This window comes from Martes martes (assembly GCF_963455335.1).
Source record: "Martes martes genome assembly, chromosome: 3".
Classification (NCBI taxonomy): domain Eukaryota; kingdom Metazoa; phylum Chordata; class Mammalia; order Carnivora; family Mustelidae; genus Martes; species Martes martes.
The window spans coordinates 181,196,345-181,218,846 of record NC_137890.1 but is presented as its reverse complement, the minus strand read 5'-3'; the positions used below and the strand labels follow the sequence as shown (position 1 = coordinate 181,218,846).

Below are 22,502 nucleotides of genomic sequence, written 5' to 3'. Positions count from 1 at the left end.
CATTCTAGCCTAAATGTTTAGGTTCTATGCTAGTGAATCACATTCCTGCTCAAATTTCATGTATGTAAGCAGGGCAGTATGTAGGAGGAAGCTGGAGCCAGATGTTGGCTACACACACCAGCAATTCCAACACTTGGGTAATGGGAGAAGAGTGGATCCAAACAGGAATGGCTGGTGCTGCAGTTGGTATTACTGTCTCGTGGGCACAGGGAGATGAGAAATTACTGATTGCATTTATCCGTAACTTGCAAAGAAAAACTCTCCCTGTGGTAGGAACTTTGTATTGTTCACTGCTATATTTCCAGGGTTGTGAACATAGTAGGTATTGAAGTATATGTTGAATGGATGAAGTTATTCTCTTCAACAGTCTGCCACTGCATTTAGAAAAAAATACAAAGTCCTTAGCGCACCTTGAATAATCTGGTTCCTGCCTATCTCTCCAACCTCAAATCAAGACACTCACTCCTATCTTCATTCAACTATTGTGGCTCTAGCAACATAGCCTTTTCTCAGCTTCTCAAACCTGCCAAATTCTTCTCCCTGGGCTTATCTACATGGAACGCTAACCTTCACCTTCAAGCTGGCTTTTCACCCCCAATCTTTAGGTTAAATAGCGCCCCCTTAGAAGGGCCTTTTCTGATCTTATCATTTAAAGATAATGTACCCTTAGTACTCTCCCCAGTATTCTCTAATGAACCTTTGCTTCCTCCATAGCTCTTAACATGATTTAAATTTGTTTACACTCGCCCATTAATATTTTTTATCTATCTTCCTAAGCAGACTGTGAGCTCCTGAGGGAGGTGGATATATCCATTTTATACAAAGTTATATCCCAGCCCCAGGATAATACATGACTCAGCAAATATTTGTTCAATAAATAAACAATGGAAATGGTAAAACTATTACATCTGAGAACAGTGTATAAAATGGACTGGAGGAAGGGGAGGTAAGAATGAAGAGACCAGTGTGGTAGCTCTGATAAGAGGTTAGGAGCCTATTTTAGGGTGGTGGCAATGGGAACAAAATGGATGAGTGAATTTAATCCTGCAAATTCTTCACTAGAGCTTTAAGACAATAACTGAGAAGAAAAAAGGCACCATGGATGGTAGAGGGCTCGCACCTTGGTAACTGGGAGAGTGGCAGCATTCTGAATAGAAACAGCAATGTCACAAGAAGGATATAAATTGTGAGGCAGCAGGGTGAATGTAGGTAAGGAAGCTAGAGATCTGTGGGACTGGAGGTGCTGGTAAAATCCTGGTAATCTTCCAAGAAATACCTGAGTGACCAGGAAATACATTGCTCTTAGGTAGAGAGATCTGATCTACAACAGAGATCCTACTTGAAGTTATCAGTGCAAATTGCAGGGAAAGAGAGAGTAAACAGGAGGAGCTGAGGGAAAGAAAGACCTTTGCTATGGTTATAAAGTATAATTTGGCTATTATTCACTTAGACTTCTACATTTCCCTAATCTTAAGCTGTTTCTACCCCATTTCTAGATCTACTTTAAAGAGAAACTCAAGCAAGAGAAAGCAAGATGACTCTTGGGTCTTCTCTTTGAGCTGCTTCTCAGGGAGATTTTAGTCATAGCCTTAATATCCCCTTTCAAAAATTTATAACCTTAATAAAGTAAAAAAAAAACAAACCTTAGACACAATAATAACTTATAGACATTACCCATAATTACCATCATATTCCAAAGAAAGTATCTATAACCAAGTCTAATATTCTTGAATTTAACATTTAAATAAGATAATGAAATAAAAACATGACTGAAAAGAGGTCAGAATCTATTTAGCTTCCCTACTTTGTTACTGCTTAGTTAATAATGACAATGGCTAAACAACTTTAAATTGATGTAAAATATTAGCCCAGTGAAAATCCTGTTGGACTGACTAAAACCATTCTGAGGGCGGATAATTGAGAAATTAAAATTGCAGTCTTCTCTTCCAATTTGATTAAGCTAATGTAAAGTAAGATTCTGTTTATATAAATAAATGTTTTAAGTTATAATACAAGCACAAATTAGAAAACAAAATTTGCTAAAGAAACTCACAGCATGGATAGATAACCACTAGTAATAAAAGTTTAAATTAGAGCAATGTTTTTAGACTTTAAAATAAAGTGTTAAACTAGAAAAAGTGCAACATACTTGGGAAGATAGCCAGGTATTTACAATATTTACAGTATTTTCTGATATTGAGAGTAGAATATTAAGTCATTGTATCTTAAGTCATTAAGATCAATAAATAATTACTTCAGTAAGAGAAAAAAATAACTATAACAACGAAGATGCTGAAATAAGAAAGCATAATCTGGGAAATCTGAGAACACAATCAAAACCAGAAATTATATTCTACCTGAAAGACAATAAATATTTACATGCAGGTGGAAAGAAGTAGTATCACCTTGGTCAGCAAATGAGAAGGCTTTCCTGCAATGTTTCTCAGAAGAAGGGAGGTTTCCCTGTCCAGATAGGAGTGCTTGTGCAGGAAAAGAGAGAGAAAAACAAAAAAGGCAAAAGAAGTCAGTGGAGGTTTTATGTGTTTAAAATATAAAGTAGACAAAGAATGTTTCTCTATCATTAATCTCATGTCTTTTTCCTACAGTGGAATGTGTCCATAAGAAAACTTTAAAAAAGAAAAAAAAAAAAGAAAGAAAAGGATGGGGAGACAGACACCATCGATGCCAATAGGCATGTCCTAGCCAACTCGTGCCAGTCCCTCACTGCGAAAATGGACCATGCGCTGCCTAGATCACAGAGCCAGCCTGTCTTCTAGGGAGGCCTTTGAAAGTACTGTGCACACAGCACAGATAACAGGTGTTGAGACCAATGACTAAACAGATGCCTTCCTCTTATTAAAGCCGATAGAGACCCATATAGCTTTAAGTAGTATATTCTTGTGAAAACAGAATAAGACTTTTAAAAACTTTTTTAAAACTCTGCAAGTATTTCTGGTCAATTCAATGACAGCTTTTTTCCAAGAGAAAAAAATGTCCATAAATATTTTGCCTAATGGATATCACCTGTTTTCAGTAAAATCTTAATTCACTCATTACATCACAATACTAATAAGACTATACTGCACAGTAAAGGACTTAACATAGCAAACAAATGACATAAACAAAATATTAAGTAGAGCTCCTTTAAATTGTTAAATTAATTTAAGCAATTAATATATTTTCATAAAAATGATCTGTGAATAACAAAGGCCTTAACTACCATTTTCCCCCTTGGTAAGTTTTTAGTAACATGTTTAAGGTAAGTTTATGCAATTGTATTTAAACTCAGAGTATAAATTAGAGTCGTTTCCATATAAATGTAATTCAGACTTGCCTGTCCCTAAATAATTCTGAATTAGGAACTATTTTTTAATGCGATGTAATTACTAACCACCATTTAAAATAACACACTGGCACATTCAGTTGAGTATCCCACTCTTGGTTTTGGCTGGGGTCCTGACCTCGGGTCATGGGACTGAGCCTCCATACAAGCTCTGCACTCAGTGCGGAGTCTGCTTGGGACTCTCTCTCCCCACCCTCTCTGTCCCTCCCCAAACCTGAAATAAATAAATCTATCTTAAGAAAAAAAAAATAAAATGGTGCAGCTCAGTGACGTTATAGAAAACATCCTATGATGTTGTATTTTATAAATCTAATGATGTATCAAGTTATTCTTAAGAAAAATGTTCTTTGGAAAGAAATATTAGAGCAGTACCCACTCTTAGTTCACTGTCACAGATAATAAAACATATTACTTCAAGATTAGAAACACTGTTAAAGAATACTAATCTTTGGGGCACCTGGGTGGCTCAGTTGTTAAGTGCCTGTCTTTGGCCCAGGTCATGATCCCAGAGTCCTAGGATCGAGACCCACATGGGGATCCCTGCTCAGTGGGAGGTCTGCTTCTCCCTCTCCCACTCTCCCTGCTTGTGTTCCCTCTCTCTCTGTCTCTGTTAAATAAATAAATAAGATCTTAAAAAAAATAATATTAATCTTTGCTCATATCTACACTATGTTGAGTTTGCTATATAGAATTTTATTGCCTATGCATTTTTTTTTGCTTTTTTAAAAAAATATAAGATGAACCTTATAAGCATACCTGCCCTTTCACCCACTCCTGCAAAAAGAACAACAAAGGAAAAAAAAACCTAAGGTTAAAAAAAATTGGCCATACTCATCAAGATCAGCACTAACAGGGTCAAACAATGACAAGAACAGAGACAATTATCTCTAGGTCGTCATTTACCTAAATGGTATAATCCTCCTGAAGGTAAAGATTAGTTGGCTTATCCAAAAGACACGAGGAAAGAGAAATTTCTAAAAATTCAATTTAATTTGAGGTTAACAAGCTGATAAGACCAGGGAGAAAACTGGGAAGGACAATTAAAAAGAGCAACTTTAACTTTTATTGCTTTTATTCCCATTCATTTTTTGCTATTCATATGTAATGGGACAACTGTATTCTTACACAAATACGTAAAAAATAATTTATGAAAAACCTACTCCTATTTCCTTTATCTTACTCAAACATTAGTTCCTCAGAAAAAGATCCCCCAAATAAGTAAAATATCTATATTCAGATAATTTTATTTTAAATTCTAAAAAATAAAATATGCTTCAGGCCATGAAAACAAATATTTTTTGGTAAATATAATTCCAGACATTAAATTCAAGTTTAAACTTAAAATCTTTTAAGATTTACTCACTTAGTCCTAAACTAAGATCACCTCAAGACTTCAAATCACTAAAACAAAAACAAAAACAAAAACAAAACAAAACAAAAAAACAAAAAACAACTGTTTTCTGATCAGTAAGAAACAATGATATCTTACTGTATTTGTTTAAAGATTCAAAAGTGGAAGTTATCCATTTAAAAATGATAAAAGGTTTAAACAGCCTAAAATAAAAAGGAGATAATCATTATATTATTATAGCTAGTGTACCAAAAATAATCCACATCTAAAAAAATGAGACCACGAATAGCTGAGCATGACAATAAATTGGTGTGGGGCAGGCAGGTAGCTACTCACGGCTTACTCACTAGCAGGGAGGGAAGCCAGGCCTGCATGTTTCCTCTATCTAAGCTATAGGTATTTGTGGCAGAAAAAACAAAAACCTAGAAACCACAAGAAGCAAACTCCTTCCTTCAAAAAATCCTTCCGTTATCTATCTTCCCCTAATAGTGCTAATCATACGTTGCTCTAGAATTCCTCAGAAAGGGGGTGATGGGGTCGGGAGAATGTGTTACTGGAGAAAGATGTAGGAGGGATGAGAAGAGTGGCATACAGCTGGAGGACTGAGAAAAGCAAAGGACACAGTGATTTGGGCATGTCTTTAACTCAACCCTCTGTCTTGCAACATTTTGCTGATAATAAAAACACACACCACTTCATTTAAGTAGAGCCTTCTTACATTTCCTTTCATTCACCACTAACAACACAAAGTCACTGGTTTATTTTTAATCCATTTCACTGGTTTATTAGCTTGTTTTCTTTCTCTCTTCCACTTTCCACTTTATTTATTTAATTATTTATTAGGTTGCAACTTTGACCCTGGAACCATGCAAGGCATTGGAGATGCAAAGGTGACCAGGATAGGCATTCCTTGCTCTCACAAAGTTTAGAGTCTAATGGGGAAATTAAATGACAATTACAGTACACCGTGTTACGTGGTATGGAAGCAAGTAGGAGGTACAATACTTAACACAAAATCAGGGGCTCAGAGAAAGTATTTTTGAAAAAGCTTAGAGTCCTGGAAGATGTGTAAGGAGCAGCTAGGAGTGCAGTGAGAGGTAGAGACAGAGAGCAACTAGGGGTATCAGGATCTAAAAGGGGGTAGTACTGCCTTCAAGGTGACATTTCAGAAAATGGGTTATTTTGGGCTGTCACAATGAAGAGGAGCTGGGTGTCACAGGTATTTTTAGGAGAGAATGAGAATGCTGGATGCCCTGCAGCATGGAACAATGTCACATAATAGCAAGTAAAGTCCCACATCACACAGGAACTTTTATTGTCTTTATATGGAAAAATCACATAGATGGGAAATGCTGTTCATAACACAATCTGAGCTTAGAACCTAAGTCTATTTAAATGTACAGTGTATTTTAAATACGATTTATTTCTGTATGATTTTAATATTCATTGACTTTTCCAAGAATGCTATTTACCCTATAAAACAAATTGAGGGAAGCCAGCATTCTTTTGTCCAGAATTTACCAAAAGTTATTCATTATGTTGGAAAATCATTTCACCAAAGGAAACCCAGCTTGAAAAGCTGCCAGTACCAAAACTGGCAGCATCAATATGCATTCTGTCACATGCAAGTACATGACAGGAGACATCTCAAATTCTTTTTCACAGAATAACTAAATACCATTAATGAAAAGACATGCAATGCAAGAATTCCTGAGGTTTATTAATAAAGGAGGTTTAAAAATATTCCACATTACTGTCTTATTTAAAATAGTTACAACACAATGAGAAATCTAAACTGTAAAAATAAATATCAAAATCATTTTATCACTGCCTCATCCAAAGATGTAAGATAGGGAATGGTTTTATCACAATTACACATAAGACTTGGGTGCCTGGGTGGCTCAGTCGGTTAAGTGTCTGCCTTCTGCTCAGGTCATGAACTCAGGGTCCTGGGATAGAGTCCTGCATCAGGCTCCCTGCTCAGAGGGGACTCTTGTTTCTCCACTCATGCTCTCTCTTTCTCTCTCTCTAAACAAAATCTTTAAAAAAAAATTATACATAAGGCTCATTTATAAAAATTTTATACTTCCCATTTCTTTTGTTGGAGTCTATAAATTATCTCAGCACATTATCCCTATTTTGTTTAAAGCTATTTTCTTTTTCTTTTACCATATACAGGTATGTTTTGTCTGCGATTACTTGTCACAACATGTTTTAGTTCCAGGTCCACCCAATTTCTGCTTTCTCTCTCCTGTAAAAAATGACTTCTGATCTTTTCACCTGTCTTAAACACAAATTATAAGTGGGTGTATGATTATGTCATTGTGTCTTTTACTACAGTGGTGGCCAAACATTTAAAAACTGAAATACATTATTATAGTTTAAGTAACTTTTTGGTTATTCTCCTCCATCATGGGTATTAAAGCATTAAATTCCTTTTAAAAAGCAGGTATGCGGGTAGGTTAGATTATCTATGAATTTCTTTGAGCCAAAGATAGTGATTTTAATTATTTGTTATAAAATGGGGGTTCCAGGACTGAAAGGACTGGAAAGTGAAACAAGCAGATGACAAGCGTGGCCGATGCTGAAGAATGTAAGGGAGGGGCTGAAGGGGCTGAAGGTGAGGTAAGGAAAGTGGTTTTCACTATGCTGGTTATAAGCCATTAGTAGATTGTGAAATCAACTCACTAGGTTACTGTGTTATTACCAGACAAGGAAAGGAAGGGGGGTTAAAGAGAATCTGATTCAGCTGGGTGGGGGTCAGGAACCTGGGGGTTTTTTACACTTCACAGATGATTCTGAAGCAGCACTGTCCAACTGAATACAATACAAGCCACAAATACAAAATTTTCTAGTAACCACATTGAAAAGAAAAGAAAAAGCAAAATAAACATTAGTATCTTTTATTTACCTGAAAATATCCAAAGTAGTATAATTTTACAAAGTAATCAATAAAAAATACTAATGCGATATTTACATTTTTAAATACTAAATCTTTGAAATTCACACTGTACTTTATCTTTACAGCACATCTCAATTTGGATTAACCACATTTCAAGTGCTTAACAGCCACATGTGGCTAGTGGCTGCCATAAGGAACAGCACAGATGTGAAGCATCCAGACTTGCCACTGACCAGAGGATACATTTTTGAAGAAAGAAATTAGGTTTTCAGTGAAGCATCAATAGAGAAAAGTCATTCTACTCGATAACCCCATTCTGAGGAACAGCTAACATTTGTATCTTAAGAAATTTACAAAAGCCCTTAGCTTCGGAATAGAAAAGAAAGCATGTGGTTTTAGGCTCTAATACACAATTTTTCTATATCAGATATGCTACCACCTATATAATCTTATCATAAGTAGTAATATTCAATGGTATTGTATCATACAGTTGTTCATTTGTTTTCTGCTCATTTATTTTTAAACTTGGTTTGATTTTTATTCAAAAAACCTTAGGTTTATGACCAGATTTCATCATCAGGAGTTCTAAAGAATGCATTCTGTACTGCTATGTAAGTAGCCCCATGGACACATTTACAGAACTTACAGGTGTCAGCTCAGCCTGTTCTTCTGTGAAGTCAGTATGATGCTTGGCCTGCTTGCTGGAACATCTCAGAGAAATAGCATGCTGTGAAAATGCAGGAAGGAAGAAAATGATAGGTAAAGGAGGTGGAAAAGGGCCAGTCTCATTATCATGCAGGAAGAGAAAAAGATCACTGAAATGAATTGTTGAAACAAAACTGTAATGAAAAGTTGCATGCATCTTTCATTATATTTTGCAAAAATAAAAAAGAACCAGATGATCCTAACCCTTGATAACTTCAGGATAACCTCACTTCTGGACAGCAGAGCTCTATGGGAGAATACCAAGTCCAGTACCAATTCCTGGTTTAACTGGGCCGTGACTGCTGTTTAGCAGTACTCTTATTCCTCTTTTCCCCTCACTCCCTAAGTCATTCCCTCTAAGATCATTCTAAGTAGTTTCCAAGTTGGTCAAGCTTCTAGTTTCACCCTTTTATCTCTTCATATGACCTCGCTTCCCCCCTCTTGTTACTAAGAACATCACATCCATTAAGAGGATTTTCATCACTAAAATGAATCCTGTAAGTGCACCCCTATTCTCATCCTTCTCTCCATTTCTATATCAATAAATATGTATTTCCCTCTAAAGTTAAGCATGTCCTAGATCCCACTCATTGCCCCTCTTTCTCAAGTCTCTGATATCAACTACTACAGCTTATTTGGAGTGTGAAAGAAAAGTATTCAATACTTCTGGGTACACACTTCTTGTTAAACTAGTGTTTTCTCCCTTTCACTGCCAAATTTCCTGAATTCAGCTACCCTCCACATACCACCCAATTTCCCACAATCTAGCATCCATCCTTCTCCAAATTCTGAATACTCTGGGTTGTAATGCATTCTGTAATTCATTCTCAAAGTCATCAGTGACCTTTTAACTGAGGTTTTCTGTCTTTCCTATCATAGCACTTATCACACTGTACTGAAATTGGTTGTCTGTATCGACACCCTCTTCTCACACTATAAATCATAAACTCATAAGTACACTGTGTATTACATTCACATTTGATCCCTTACAGCCCAGTGTACTGCAGAGGTACTCAAATATTTAGGGCATGTGTGAATAACTATTTCTTCTTGAACTTCATGCCACAAGCTTGGCCAGATCAAGACTGTTTTTGCTTTGCCTTCTCTACATTATCGCCTTAAATATATTCAATAGCACTTTGTAAATCACTATTATCAATGGCAGGCCTATCAAATCAATATTTTCAATATCCTCGTTCTTGGAAAATAAAAAAAATAAATATAGACCGAACTATTAAAGGCTAAAAAACATAACAAATGCAATTGACTCTAAAATGGTTCAGGAAAACAAAAGTATACATAAACGAACAATAAAGCAAATGTTGCAAAATGCTAAAAATCAGTGAATCTGAGTAATGAGTTTCATGAGTTCTTTGTGCTATTCTTTCAATTTTTTGAGTTTCATTATTATCTTAAAACAAAAAGCTTTTAAAAAATCTATTCTCTGTAGACTCAATCTCACACAAACTCCCCATATTTCCAAATGCTTATTGGTTAATTAAAAAAAAAAATCTAAATCTGAAGTGTTCAAAAAAAGAGATGACTGCCTATATACTATGTTATTAAAAAGTATGATGGAACATTAGTTCTTAAAATTCAACACATCCTCACCAGAAATGAACGTAGGCAAGGTGACAAAAACAGTGGAAATAGTACATGTGTGAAGATTAAATGCTGCTACATTAATAAAGATAGAAAGGAATTATGGGATGATATAAACAGTTTATTTAATATTAGTTTCCATTTCCACAAAATACTTAAACACTTTTCTATAAAAACAAAAACAAAAAACAAAAAAACCTCCCCCAAACCCAATTTTTACCTCAAAATGAATCTGAGGATCAATTCTACACATCAATTTTGCTCTAAACATGTTCAGTTCTAAACACTTTTGTTTGTTATCAAGCCATCAAATTCTCCAACAATCCCTCAAAAACTCCAAAAGTCTCTGCAAAATTAGTTATGGATCACCATTTTCTTGAACTGAATCTGTAACATGTTAGAGAAGTACCATTTTCAAGTCAGAATCTTGTGCTGGTATAGGGGGATGGGGGATGGCAGGTGTATAGAAAAGCACTGATCTCACATAGGAGCCAAACCATAATCAAGAAATGGCCTTATACCAAAGAACAAAATAAAACACTTCCTTTTGATAGCTAGCACCTTAAGATTACAATGGGAAAAAAGAAGTGGAGGTCTGTGAACACACATTAGTGTTTCAATAAAACAGATTTACATTCATCCTTTGCTGACATGTGTGCACTTTTCACAAACATTAAAAATGAGCAAAGCACTGATGGTAACGAATACAGACCTTAGGGCTGGAGTAACTAGGTTAGAGCTTCAGCCCAGCTGTTTACTGACAATGTGACTCTAGGCTTACTGTTTAACCTGTTTTCTCACGGGTAAAATAGAGGGATAACAGCATTTCCTCCAAAAGCTGCCGTAAGAATTAAGTGAATAACATTACTATTATTACAAAAGTGAGAAACCACCAGCCCTCATCTGAATTTCATTTAAGCCTCAATTCATTTAAAGTAGAGCTAGTTTAGAGTTGTTAAATTTTAACAATACATGCAGGAATATACTAAAACACCACAAGATGGGGATGTTACTGCATAAACATAAATCTCTTTGCCCTTTTCCTTCCGCCCTTATAGCTCTATCTCTAGGTCTGGGTCTAAGAGCACGGCCAGTCTAGCCTTGTCTTGATTGTTCTTCAATTCTGTGATGAAGCAGCATGGTATTGCAGTGTGAGTTCTACAACCAGACTGCCTGGGTTCAGATCCTGGGGAACTTAGTCACTCTCTGCCTCAGTTCCTTCCACTGTGAAAATGGAGGTAATGGTATCTATTCCACGAGACCCTGTGCAGATTCAGCTTGTTGTTAAGCACAATGCCCAACACAGAAAAAGCACTCAGTATAGTAGGGGATATTATTTTTCTATTTTACTCCCTCTTTTTTTCCTTCTCTCCTTTTACTAGCCATTATATAGCCAGTATGTGTCTGAATTCTTTCTAAAATTATTTCTTTTAGGGAGTCTGGGTGGCTCAGTTGGTTAAGCATCTGCCTTCAGCTCAGGTCATGATCCTGGGAGACCCGGGCTCCCTGCTCAGCAGGGAGTCTGCTTCTCCCTCTGCCCCTCACCCTAATCATGTTCCCTCTCTCACTCTCTTTCTCTCAAATAAATAAAATCTTTTAAAAAAATAAAAATTTATATTTTATAGTCCTCATCCATTTTAAAAACAGATGAATACATTTCTATTCTTGTTCCAAAAAAAGGTCCTTCACCAGCCCTCCACAACACAAAATGATGGCAAAACAGACCTAAAATCAAATAATGATGATGTTTTATTTCTTCAGAGATGAAAAATTACACAGATTACTAGGAAATACACAAAACGAGAGTCCCAGCATATATGCCGACTGGAGTAGCGTATTTGAAAAGTATGAGTGAGAACTAGACTTTCACCATGCTTTTCACTAAATCTTCACCTCTTCTTTCATCTGAAACCTATTCTTTTTGCTATTTATTAACCTCACTAGGCCAGGGAAATGTGGAATTAAACACCAGATGGGTACATGTGAAAAAATTTCAGTGAAATGTAGCAACACAGCCATTAGAATTTTAAGAATAATGTAGCTGCAATAATTGAGAAGTCAATTAATAATCCCAATCTTTTGGGGCGCCTGGGTGGCTCAGTGGGTTAAAGCCTCTGCCTTCAGCTCAGGTCATGATCCCAGGGTCCTGGGATCGAGCCCCGCATCGGGCTCTCTGCTCAGCGGGGAGCCTGCTTCCTCCTCCCTCTCTGCCTACTTGTGATCTCTTTCAAATAAATAAATAAAATCTTAAAAAAAAAATAAATAATCCCAATCTTTTGAGATATGTAGGCCTCTAAAAGTTTGAGAAAGCCCTGTGCTTTCATCCAGTTAATACTTCAGACCAAAGGTTGCTTGGTAAGAATAATTTAGGACTTAAATGCCGGTGGGGCTCTCCACCCCCAGTGCTACAATAAACACAATTGCTATTTTCTTTCTACTACCTCAAAATTTCTGCACACATTAATTCTTGAAATAGTTCTGAAAAGTGAAGGAACTGGAAAAATTTATTGCACTGAACCTATGATATGCTGTTGGCATATCACAAGTTCTAATGGTATATCCATGGAAGATTTCACTTAGGAAAAAACTATAAATATGAGGGAAACAATTATAACATTCAGAAGTTTTAGTAGCTCAGATACTAAGGAATTTTTTCCTATAATATTTATAGAACAATCATCAAGTATTAGAAAAATTCAACAAAACCTTTGGATTCTGCCATAAACTACAATAAAACCTTTTTTTAAGATTTTTAAAATTTATTTGAGAGAAATAGCACAAGAGAGTACAAGCAGGGGGAGTGGGAGGGGGAGAGGGAGAAGCAGGGACCCTGGGTTCATGACCTGAGCAAAATGCAGACGCTCAACCAACTCTGCCATCCAGGTGCCCTACAATAATAGCTTTTAAAAGCATTTTCATTTTAGAAGTACGTTTTCATGTATAAAATTCCAAATTTAGAGGCATCTTTAAGGTTTAAATCTCACCAGAAAATAAAGGAATGTGCTAGCATTAACTTTTTATCAGTGAACTTTATTTTATGTAAAATTTATAACATGCAATTACCATTTATATTTGCAAACTTCTATCTAACTGAAAACTATTGTTTTATCAGTTAACATGAATAAATGTACCATAACAATGCCAGGAAATCAGCTGCAACGTTTACTTCACATTGGTTAAGATACAAACAGACCTTACTAGAATTTATTTCAACCACACTGAATTCCAATTTAAAAACTTAGTAGATGAGGGGTGCCTGGGTGGCTCACTGGGTTAAAAACTTAGTAGCTGAACATTACTGATGGATTTCAAAAGAACACTGACTGAAATTATTCTATAAGCCATTTTTATGCTTATCCAAAGAAAATATTTTATACTACAACATTTTTAACACTTAGGAAATCATTTTTTAACAATCAGCTTCACTTTATTTTTAAGATACTGATAAAAACTGGGAGGCAAGTGTAGTTTCATAATTCAAATACAGGTTTCTCAGTTACCTGACCTACTTAAAATCTCTTCTTTGGAACAAATGCCCCTACCAAAGGGATAACGGGAGGCTTAAATGAGACAGTATATGTGAAGTGCCTGAAAACACAGTATTTCAACACAAGTCAGAAAACAGAAAGGCAGGGAAAAAAGACTTACTCTTCCTGATGTGAAATTGTACTGTGCCTATCTCTGTTCGCTTTCAGAGAGCAACAAGACAAAAAGGTAAGCCACAGTATTATTTCATTTTCAGATGGGCAGTTTAACTACCCATGTCCTGAAGATGGAACCCTATCAACTTCAAACTGACTTTTCTAACTAGGCTCAGATGTCTGGCAAGGAACGAGGCAGTATGACTGGCCAAGTAAGAAGAAGAGGAAAGAAAGGAAAACAGAGGCAGAGGTAAAGGGAAAGCAAATCCCATAAGGACCTGCAGGCCCCTGCAGGGATTTCGGTTTTATAGTAGGATACAAAGTCTTCGGGTTTGAGAAGAGAAGGGGCAAGATCTGACTAACTTTCAATAGGACCACTCGGACTTCGGTACGGATGGTAGACTATTAAGGAGAAGGTAAACATAGGAAGTCCAAGTGGGAGGCTATTGCAAAAATTTACATCAAGATGATGTCGGCTTGGTGGCAGTGAAGGTGGTGAGAAGTGGTCAAATTCTGGATATACTCAGAAGGTAAAGGCAACAGAATCTGTTGCTGGACGGGAAGGACAGAAGAGCCATTAACTAAGATGGAGAAGACTTCGGAGGAGTTAAAGTTTGGGAGACACCAGGGCTTTGGTTTTAGACCAGTTAAATTTGAGCTACCTATTAGACATCCAAATAGAGATACTGATTAGAGATAGGATGTATGAACCTGGAGTTCAGGGGAGAGGTACTGGCAAAAGATAACTGTATTTCTTCGAAGCTAAGATGACTTAATGCTGATACTTTCTTGATCTTTATCAGGAACTGTCAAAAGAAAACTTCACAGAGAACTGTCACTTTGCTAACAGTGACAGATGCCACCTATTCCTAAAACATGGTCTCTCAACTTTGGCACAATTTTGGGTCAGATAATTCTTTGTTGTGGTGGCTATCCTGTGCATTGTAGGGTTTTAGCAGTACCCTTAGCCTCTACCCACTAGAGATCAGTAGCATCCTTTTATCAGTGACAACCAAGAATGTTTTCAGAAACTGCAGAATGTCCCCTGGGGGACAAAATAGCTCCCAGTTGAGAACCATTGTTTTAGGGGCTTTAAAATGTGGGGAAAAGGTGTGTCTTAGATAAATGAAATAGGGTATTAAAATGTGGGAGTTGTCAGTGCTTAAGCTCACAAGAAGAGTGGAGACAGACAGAAAAGGAGTCAGGACTGTACCTTGGGGCACACCAAAGTCAAGAGACTGCAGACAGGAAAAGGAGATTATGTTACATATGGCTGAGTGGTAACCATCTTATTAGGCCCAAGGAAAGCTGAATGTTAAGCCAACACTAGAGAAAAGCAGAAGGGCATCTCAATGTCCATCATGTAACCTCAAAAGTCTCCAGAAGCAATAGAAGTGGTGGTGGGAATGAAAGCAGAGGATTGGTTGAAAGCATACTTAAGCAAGCAGTTCACTCACAGATTCCTTCCTTTACTCGCAGACCAACAGGGGTCTCAGGTTCAGACTGATAGTCACTCACAGGACCCAAAAGGCCATAGCTTGGCACCAAGTTCACTTAGTTCTACAGAAAGATAAAGCATGCTAGCATGAGACATGCTATCTTTAAAAAGAATCTATACAGGCCACCGGGAGCCTTTTCTGGGCCCACCATTCTAAGGCACAAAAATCATGGCGGTAAGTACAGAAACCACCCTGGCTTTGGGAAACTTCGTACTCCACAGGAACCAGCAGTATATTTTAACAGCCAGTGAGTGCAGGTTCCAGGAACCCTCAAGGGATGTATTTATGTTCACTTAAAAACCGATAAATTTCACACCAGGAAACAAAGGTCTGTGTCTTTTCATAGGCTTCTTTTAAGTTCACTCACAGTCTTTCTGGTCCATATGCACTCACTAATCAGGAGTCAGTTTATAGTGTACAATATTACCTGGAAACCATCTATATTAGTTAAGTTTATAGTAAAAAAACCCAAAAACGCCAGGAGAAGGAAAACACCCAAGATCATTTTCTATGAAGAAAACGGGTTCAGACCTGCTAATAATCTTTTCTACTTAAAGCAGTGACTCTCAGGAGACTTTTGCCATTTGGGGAACACGCAGCAATGTCTAGAGACATTTCTAGTTGTCACAACTGAAGGAGGTGTGTATACTACTGGCAACTAGTGGACAAGAGAGATGTCAATGACGCTTCTGATGTCTTACAAGGCACAAGGTAGCTCCCACAAGAATTATCTAGCCCAAAATGTTAGTAGTCAATGTTGAGAAATCCTGACCTAAAAGGATTAGATGGAAGTTCACATACTGAACACTGAGGACCACCTTACACTGCAAGCCTTCTTTCCCCAATGGGCTGCGAAAGCACTGAACAGCTGACATATGCCCTCTATGTAGGAGGATGGAGGAATTGTATTCTCTGGAGAAGCTCACATACCTGAGAGAAAAGACCTAAGAATGATACTAAAGCAAAGACTATGAAAGACAGCAAAGAATTTTAAGATATTAACAGAACACTAATTTTGTTTGAACTAAGAGACTTAATTAACTGGGGAAAGTTTGGAGTCGAAACAGTGATAAACATACCAAAAACCTATACATTTAAAATCTCAAGACAATTATTAATTCCAGGTAAGTAAAATGTAATGTCGCAGAAAGGAAATATAATAAAAGCATATAGTTTAGTACCAAACTGCATGTACATAGTCATGATAATATAAAAACTGAATAGTAAACCAACCAAAATATATTAGGAGGCCAGGGGAGCATAAGGGGAGAAGGGAGAGGAACTGTCTAAAGAAGAGGTGTCTTTACCCCAATCTTCCAGAGTGAGAAGTCAGTAGATAACACATACAACTGAAAAATATCAAGAAATACCAATATAAATACAGTTTAATGACACAGAGTTAAAAACACTGAGAATTAGCCAAGAGTAGAAAGTTCTGACCTCTGAGAGGATATGGCATGTGTCTGCACATGTAGAGCAACGTTTTCTGTAACAAGTCTCACAGAACTATTTTGACCCTTTAAACTCTACACATGCAAAAGTAATTAAAATATTTCTTTGAGATTATATTCGAGTGTAGGGACAACTGGATACATGGGTTTGGGATCTAGTAAGCCTCAACTGGTTTTCTTGAAGAACAGACCAGATCCATAAAAAAGTACACTAAAGCAAGCTTCAGGTTTGCTAACCCACTTTTCTACTCATCCAAACAAGACAAAAGAATAGGACGGATAGAGAAGATTTCAATTCCTTTCCTGCTTTATTCCTGGTTTATTCTCCGAACTTTATTTTAAACACTGTAACACTGGTATCTTTGTCCACGAATACCACTAGGTCACAACTGAAGGGTTTGCTGGGAGAGGACACCTGACCTCATGCATCTTGACCCAACTCAAAATAATCTGATTAGAAAGAAGGAATATCAACATACAAAACAAAGAATAACCAAGAAAGCAAACCCCTAAAAAAAAAATTGCTCATATCCCAACAAGTAAATCTAAAAGACCTAAATGACACATACTATATAGCTGGTGTTAAATATAATCCCTAGGTATCATACAAGAGAAAAAAATTTTTAAGTTCTTTACAGAATATATACCACTTAGATGACCTTCATATTAAATAAGTGAAAAATTTTTTTTACATTGATATACTTTTTCTTCACAAGTAGTTAAACTCATATTTATCTCCAAACCACCATGATTCATGCTTCTTTTATGTTTCACAGTGCCCAGAACAAACTGAGTACATTAATGGGTACAGAGTTACTAACTGATGGAAATTAATCTAATGAAATTAAATTAAATCCATGGGGGAAAAATTAATAATGTTGAGTAACAGGTGTAAATTTTAAATTTCTCTGTAATTCTTTAAACTATGTTTTACAAGATTTTACCTTAGTATTGATCATTCATAAATAGATTACTTTACCCTGTGGTAGACAGGATTGTAAACATAAACTGAACAGAAGGCTGGCTTTATTTTACCCATATTGATCTTCTTTCTTGCTGCTACCCTGTAACAATATTGCCTTCTTCTTGACAAAAATATTCGATAAAGAATCTACCTACACCAAACTCAGCTTTTGCTAAAGTTATTTGAACACAAATTCATTTCCTTGCCCTCACCCCATCACATCCAGAACTCTGTCCTTTAAAAACCTGTTCACATAATATATTATCACTTTTGATAACCTGAACCACCATATGAGGATTAGACCACATACTATTAGACCCATTTTACTTATGAGAAATTGATGTTTGCAGAGGCTGAATCACTCATTTAAGGTCTGGTGGGTAGTAAGTGGCAAAGGGAACACCTGGAACCCAGTTTTCTGATTCCAAGCCCAGTGGCTCTTTCCACTACAGTACTGTGAATCTTTGATAATAAAATAGAATCCTGGAGGACTATAGCGGTGGTAGGCATTTTTTTTCTTAAGTTGTTGTTTTATAATAAATGTACACTAAACAGGAGTTACTATTATAACAATTACAACAGCTTTGCAAAATGTTATCAAGTATAAACCACATTTCAAGTTTTAATCAGATGAAACAACTGATATTAATTCAAGGGCTTCAAATAGCCTAAGAATAAAATGAAGAAACTCTCTTAATCACTGACATTGCTGTATCTGGTAACATATTCCTTCTGTAGTGACTTTAAAACTTAGTTCAGAAGGATCCTGACAAATTTTAAATGTAGAAAAAATAAGTTAATTAAAAATACCATTCCTTCCTTTTTAAAGTACTAAAATAGCAGGAAAAAAAGTTTCATCTACCTACCTCGGTAATTGGCTGCCCCTGATGTGTCAAATTCAGTTCTTGAGGGCGTGTTACTTTATCAATATCCAAAGAGTCCATGCTGGAGGTCGCAGAGGTGATGCTGGAGCGAGAGGAGTTGCTAATAGAGCGCACTTCGGCATCGCTCACTGTGCCTGCTGACGCTGTTCTTCTGTGCTGATTAGTTACTGAGGGCTTAGTATCTTCTAGTACAGACTGCTGAGCAGCCTCATCCATGCTCAAGGAAGCCTGTTCTAACTGTGCAGTGATGTCATCCAGAGAGTAGTTGGCATGTGGTGGTTTCGTTATCCTGTTAGATGAAGAAGACAATCCTTTCAAAGTGCCATGTTTTGATGTATGTCGGCTAGCAGGTAGTTTCTGAGTGGCTTTTGTTTCTGTGATTTGACGCTTACTATTTCCTGCACCAATACTGCTGAGCTCCTGCTCTATGGAGCAAAGATCGGCCATCAGGGCATCCAGATCCACAGTTTCTCCCTGATTCAGAGCTTCTGCAATGAACAATACGTACATGATGTTTCCAGAATACACTGAATCAGAATTCATACATTCTCTTATAAATCTGTCAATGAATGCAAGTGAAGAAGCAAGAAAATTTATCTTACTGGGCCTAAAGCCTATCGAATACACTATTTCTAAGAGGTTTTTTGTTTTAAATTCAACAGAGAAATTTTTAAAGGCAAATAGTCCATCTTTTAAGATTTGTAGTAATCAGTGGAGGATAACACTGTGAGTTGAAAGATTAAAAATAATGCAAAGATCATATATTGTCCTATGGGGTTTTAGCCACATCCCCCATGCAACTTTTTATCATAGGCTTTCTGTTGTTAATATGATCAGTGCCCTGGTAGAGCTGTTAATACTTAAAGAGCTGGGAGCATAGAGAGAAAAATGTAAAGCCTAAAAAATTACAGATTTTTATGTCAATTCCAAATATTAGAAAGTTAATTAGGCAGAATACATTAAATAAAGGCCAGAGGGGCCGATTTTAAAACTTACTAACAAGTAATTTCACTGGACTTTATTCCAATGAAAATACAACAGTGAAAGTAAGTTTGTCACGGGGTACCACTTGAGCATGTACTTTGTCAGTTATTAGTAACTAGAAAACTATTTCAGTTATGTTCCAGTTTGGTATTTTTCTGTGATGATTTTTACATTTTATTTCCAGTTACATCTTACCATTCAAGTTGTATATGGAGAATCGATAAGAAAAATTGGCCATATTTGTTTCCTGACGAAGAGGAGATCTTTTTACTGGTTCCATGGGCTTATCAGAATCCAAACTCTAAAGAAAGTTTAATAAGTCATATTATTTTCAGGTTTCAATGATAAAAAAGAGAAATAAAGCTTGTTATTTGATTAGGTGAACTGTCATATAATAGTTAATAAAACCAAAGTTTAGATTCTAGTTTTAAGGACGAGCATAATTGTTTTTCATGTTATTTTGGTTATAGTTGCTTCAATTTTTAGGTAAATGCTTACTTAAGGCATTTAAGACCATCCTAGTTTGGAGTGAGCGTCTTTCCAAATACATAAAGTATAGCAACTGAGCTCATTTTACATAAATTCACTATAAGCTAAATATATGAATATAGGCATGGTAAGATACAAAATAGAAAGGAACAATGCAGAGAATTCTGTTATCTCTTTCCTCAAGGGGATTTGATTTTGGTCAGTCTCTTTCTTGGCATGAAGTACCCTGAAGATAAGGCACAATTCTGAATTCAAAATGAGTGAGGTCCAAGATCAGTTTTTCCTTTGTATTTACGTATTTATTTTTATTAAAAATTTTTTTCATCTTAATTCTAGTTAATCTACACTACTATATTAGTTTCAGGTGTACAATACAGTGATTCCACAATTCTATATGTTACTTAGTGCTCATTATACCGTTCCCCCTCCCCTCTGTTAACCATCAATTTTTTTTCTATAGTTTGGAGTCAGTTTTTTGGCGGTTTGTTTGTTTGTTTTCGGCTTTCTTTAATGATTACTTGGATCCCTTTCTCTCTCTCTCTCTCTTTCTTCTTCTTCTTCTTTTTTTTTTTTTTTAAAGATTTTACTTATTCATTTGACAGAGAGAAGAGAGAGAGGACACAAGTAGGGGAGCTGCAGGCAGAGGGAGAGGGAGCCTGGTGCGGAACTTGATCTGAGGACCCTGGGATCACGACCTGAGCTGAAGGCAGATGCTGAACCAACTGAGCCACCCAGGTGCCCTGGATCCTTTTCTCTTTATTCTTTGCCTATCTATTACTGGTTTTTGATTTGTGTATTAGGTTTGTACATAACATCTGCATATAATAGTCTATATTAAGTTGATGGTCACTTAAGTTTAAACCCATTCTTTACTCCTCTGCCCCTCACAATTTAGGTATATGGTATCATACTTTACATCCTTCTATTTTGTGAGTCCCTTGACTGATTTTTAGAAATATACTTATTTTACTGCTTTTGTGTTTCCTACTTTCCTTATTCCTATTTATGGTTTCCCACTCAAAGGGTCCCCTTTAGTACTTCTCATAGACCTGCTTAATGGTCATGAATTCCTTTAAATTTCGTTTGTCTGGTCAACTCTCTCTTATTCTGAACGACAGCCTTGCTGGACAGAATATTCTTGGTTGCACGTTTTTTTTCCTTTCAGCACTTTGAACATATCATGTTATTCCCTTCTGGCCCGCCAAGTTTCCACTGAAAAATCAGTTGATAGCCTTATGGGGTTTCCCTTGCTTGTAACTCTTTTCTCTTGCTGCTTTTAAAATTGTCTTTATCACTACTTTTGGCCATGTTAAGTACTATGTATCTTGGTGTGGACCTCCCTGGATTGATTTTGTTGGGGGCTTTTTGTGCCTCTGGATCTGGATTCTTGTTTCCTTCCCCAGATTTGAGAAGTTTTTCAGCTATTATTTCTTCAAGTAAGTTTTCTGCCCCTTTCTCGCTCTTCTTCTGGGATCCCTAAAATGCAAATGTTATTACACTTGATGGTGTCACTGAGTTCCCAAAGTCTAATTTCATTTTTTATTATTATTTTCCTCTCTTTTCAGCTTGATTGATTTCCATTATTCTGTCCTCCATGTCACTGATCTGTTGTACTACTTCCAGTTCTACTATTTATTCCATCTACTGTATCTTAAATTTCAGTTATTGGATTCTTCATCTCTGATTGGTTTTCATTTTTTCTATCTCTTTGTTGAGGGTCTCACTGAGATCCTTCATTCTTTTCTCAAGTCCAGTGAGTATCTCTATGACCATTACTTTAAATTGTCTATTGGGCATATTATTTACCTCTGTTTTATTTAGCTCTTTTGCTGTGACTGTGTCCAGTTCCAACCCCACTGATTTTTAAAGTTCCAGGTATTGAGTCTCACTGATTGTAAGAAGATAAGGAAAATTTGGTCCGGCTAGTTTTCAAAGCCAAATGTTAGGGGGATACATCGTCCCCATGCAGTCTCCCTTATCTGAGTCTGTTCCTCTCTCCTCTATATGCCCAGGATGCCCTTCCTTCGTGTCTTTGCCCTTCTTCCTTCTTGATATTTAGCTGTGGAAAGTTTGTTCTTCCAGTCTTTAGGTCATTTTCTGGGTCATTACACTGAGGTGGGGGTTAACTAGTTGTATTCATGAGATACAGTGTGAGGTAAGAATCTTCCTACTTTCCCATCTTCCCTGGAAGTCTCAAGACCCAAGATCTTAACAGAGAGTGGCTACAACTTCAGACAATGATGGAATATCCTTGTTCTTCTCAAGCTCTATTAAGATGAGGACAAACTGTAACCCAGCTATGATACTGCCTATGATAAGTCTAGAATTATACTGTACTTCAGGACAGAGTATCTTGTAAGTTACCTTGCCACCCTTTTAAATGACACTTTTCCTCTTCCTCTCTATAATAAAGAATATAAGCGGCTTATAACAGAGAAATTCAGGAAAAAGGTCAGTAGTGTATATTTAAATAAATTTGTAAATATTAAGAACATCCTTTTAAAACTTTAACTTCTATTTATAATTATCAAATGGATTTCAAATAAAAAAGAATGCTAGACAGTCTGTAGAATCATGGAATTAAATTATATTTGTGCCTTCTTTATTCATTTGTCGCAAGATAAAAGGAATCCATTCAGTGTCCAACCAGTTTTCAAAGCTATCATATGAAGAGGATCCACAATCAT

General features: G+C 36.5%; 1 protein-coding gene across 2 annotated transcripts in view; it reads right to left on the bottom strand.

Annotated features, from left to right (window-relative positions):
* RAPH1 (Ras association (RalGDS/AF-6) and pleckstrin homology domains 1) overlaps positions 1–22,502 on the bottom strand; it is a 96,766-nt gene that overhangs the window by 32,813 nt on the left and 41,451 nt on the right. Inside the window, exons 3-6 of one of the 2 annotated variants that reach the window (XM_080798129.1) lie at positions 19,522–19,627; positions 18,325–18,830; positions 8,243–8,323; positions 2,406–2,480 (exon numbers count right to left, since the gene is read on the bottom strand). In XM_080798129.1, the coding sequence (XP_080654255.1) occupies positions 2,406–2,480; positions 8,243–8,323; positions 18,325–18,830; positions 19,522–19,627 (768 nt within the window). The remainder of the gene's footprint in view (positions 1–2,405; positions 2,481–8,242; positions 8,324–18,324; positions 18,831–19,521; positions 19,628–22,502) is intronic. The other variant, XM_080798128.1, reaches the window with a different exon arrangement.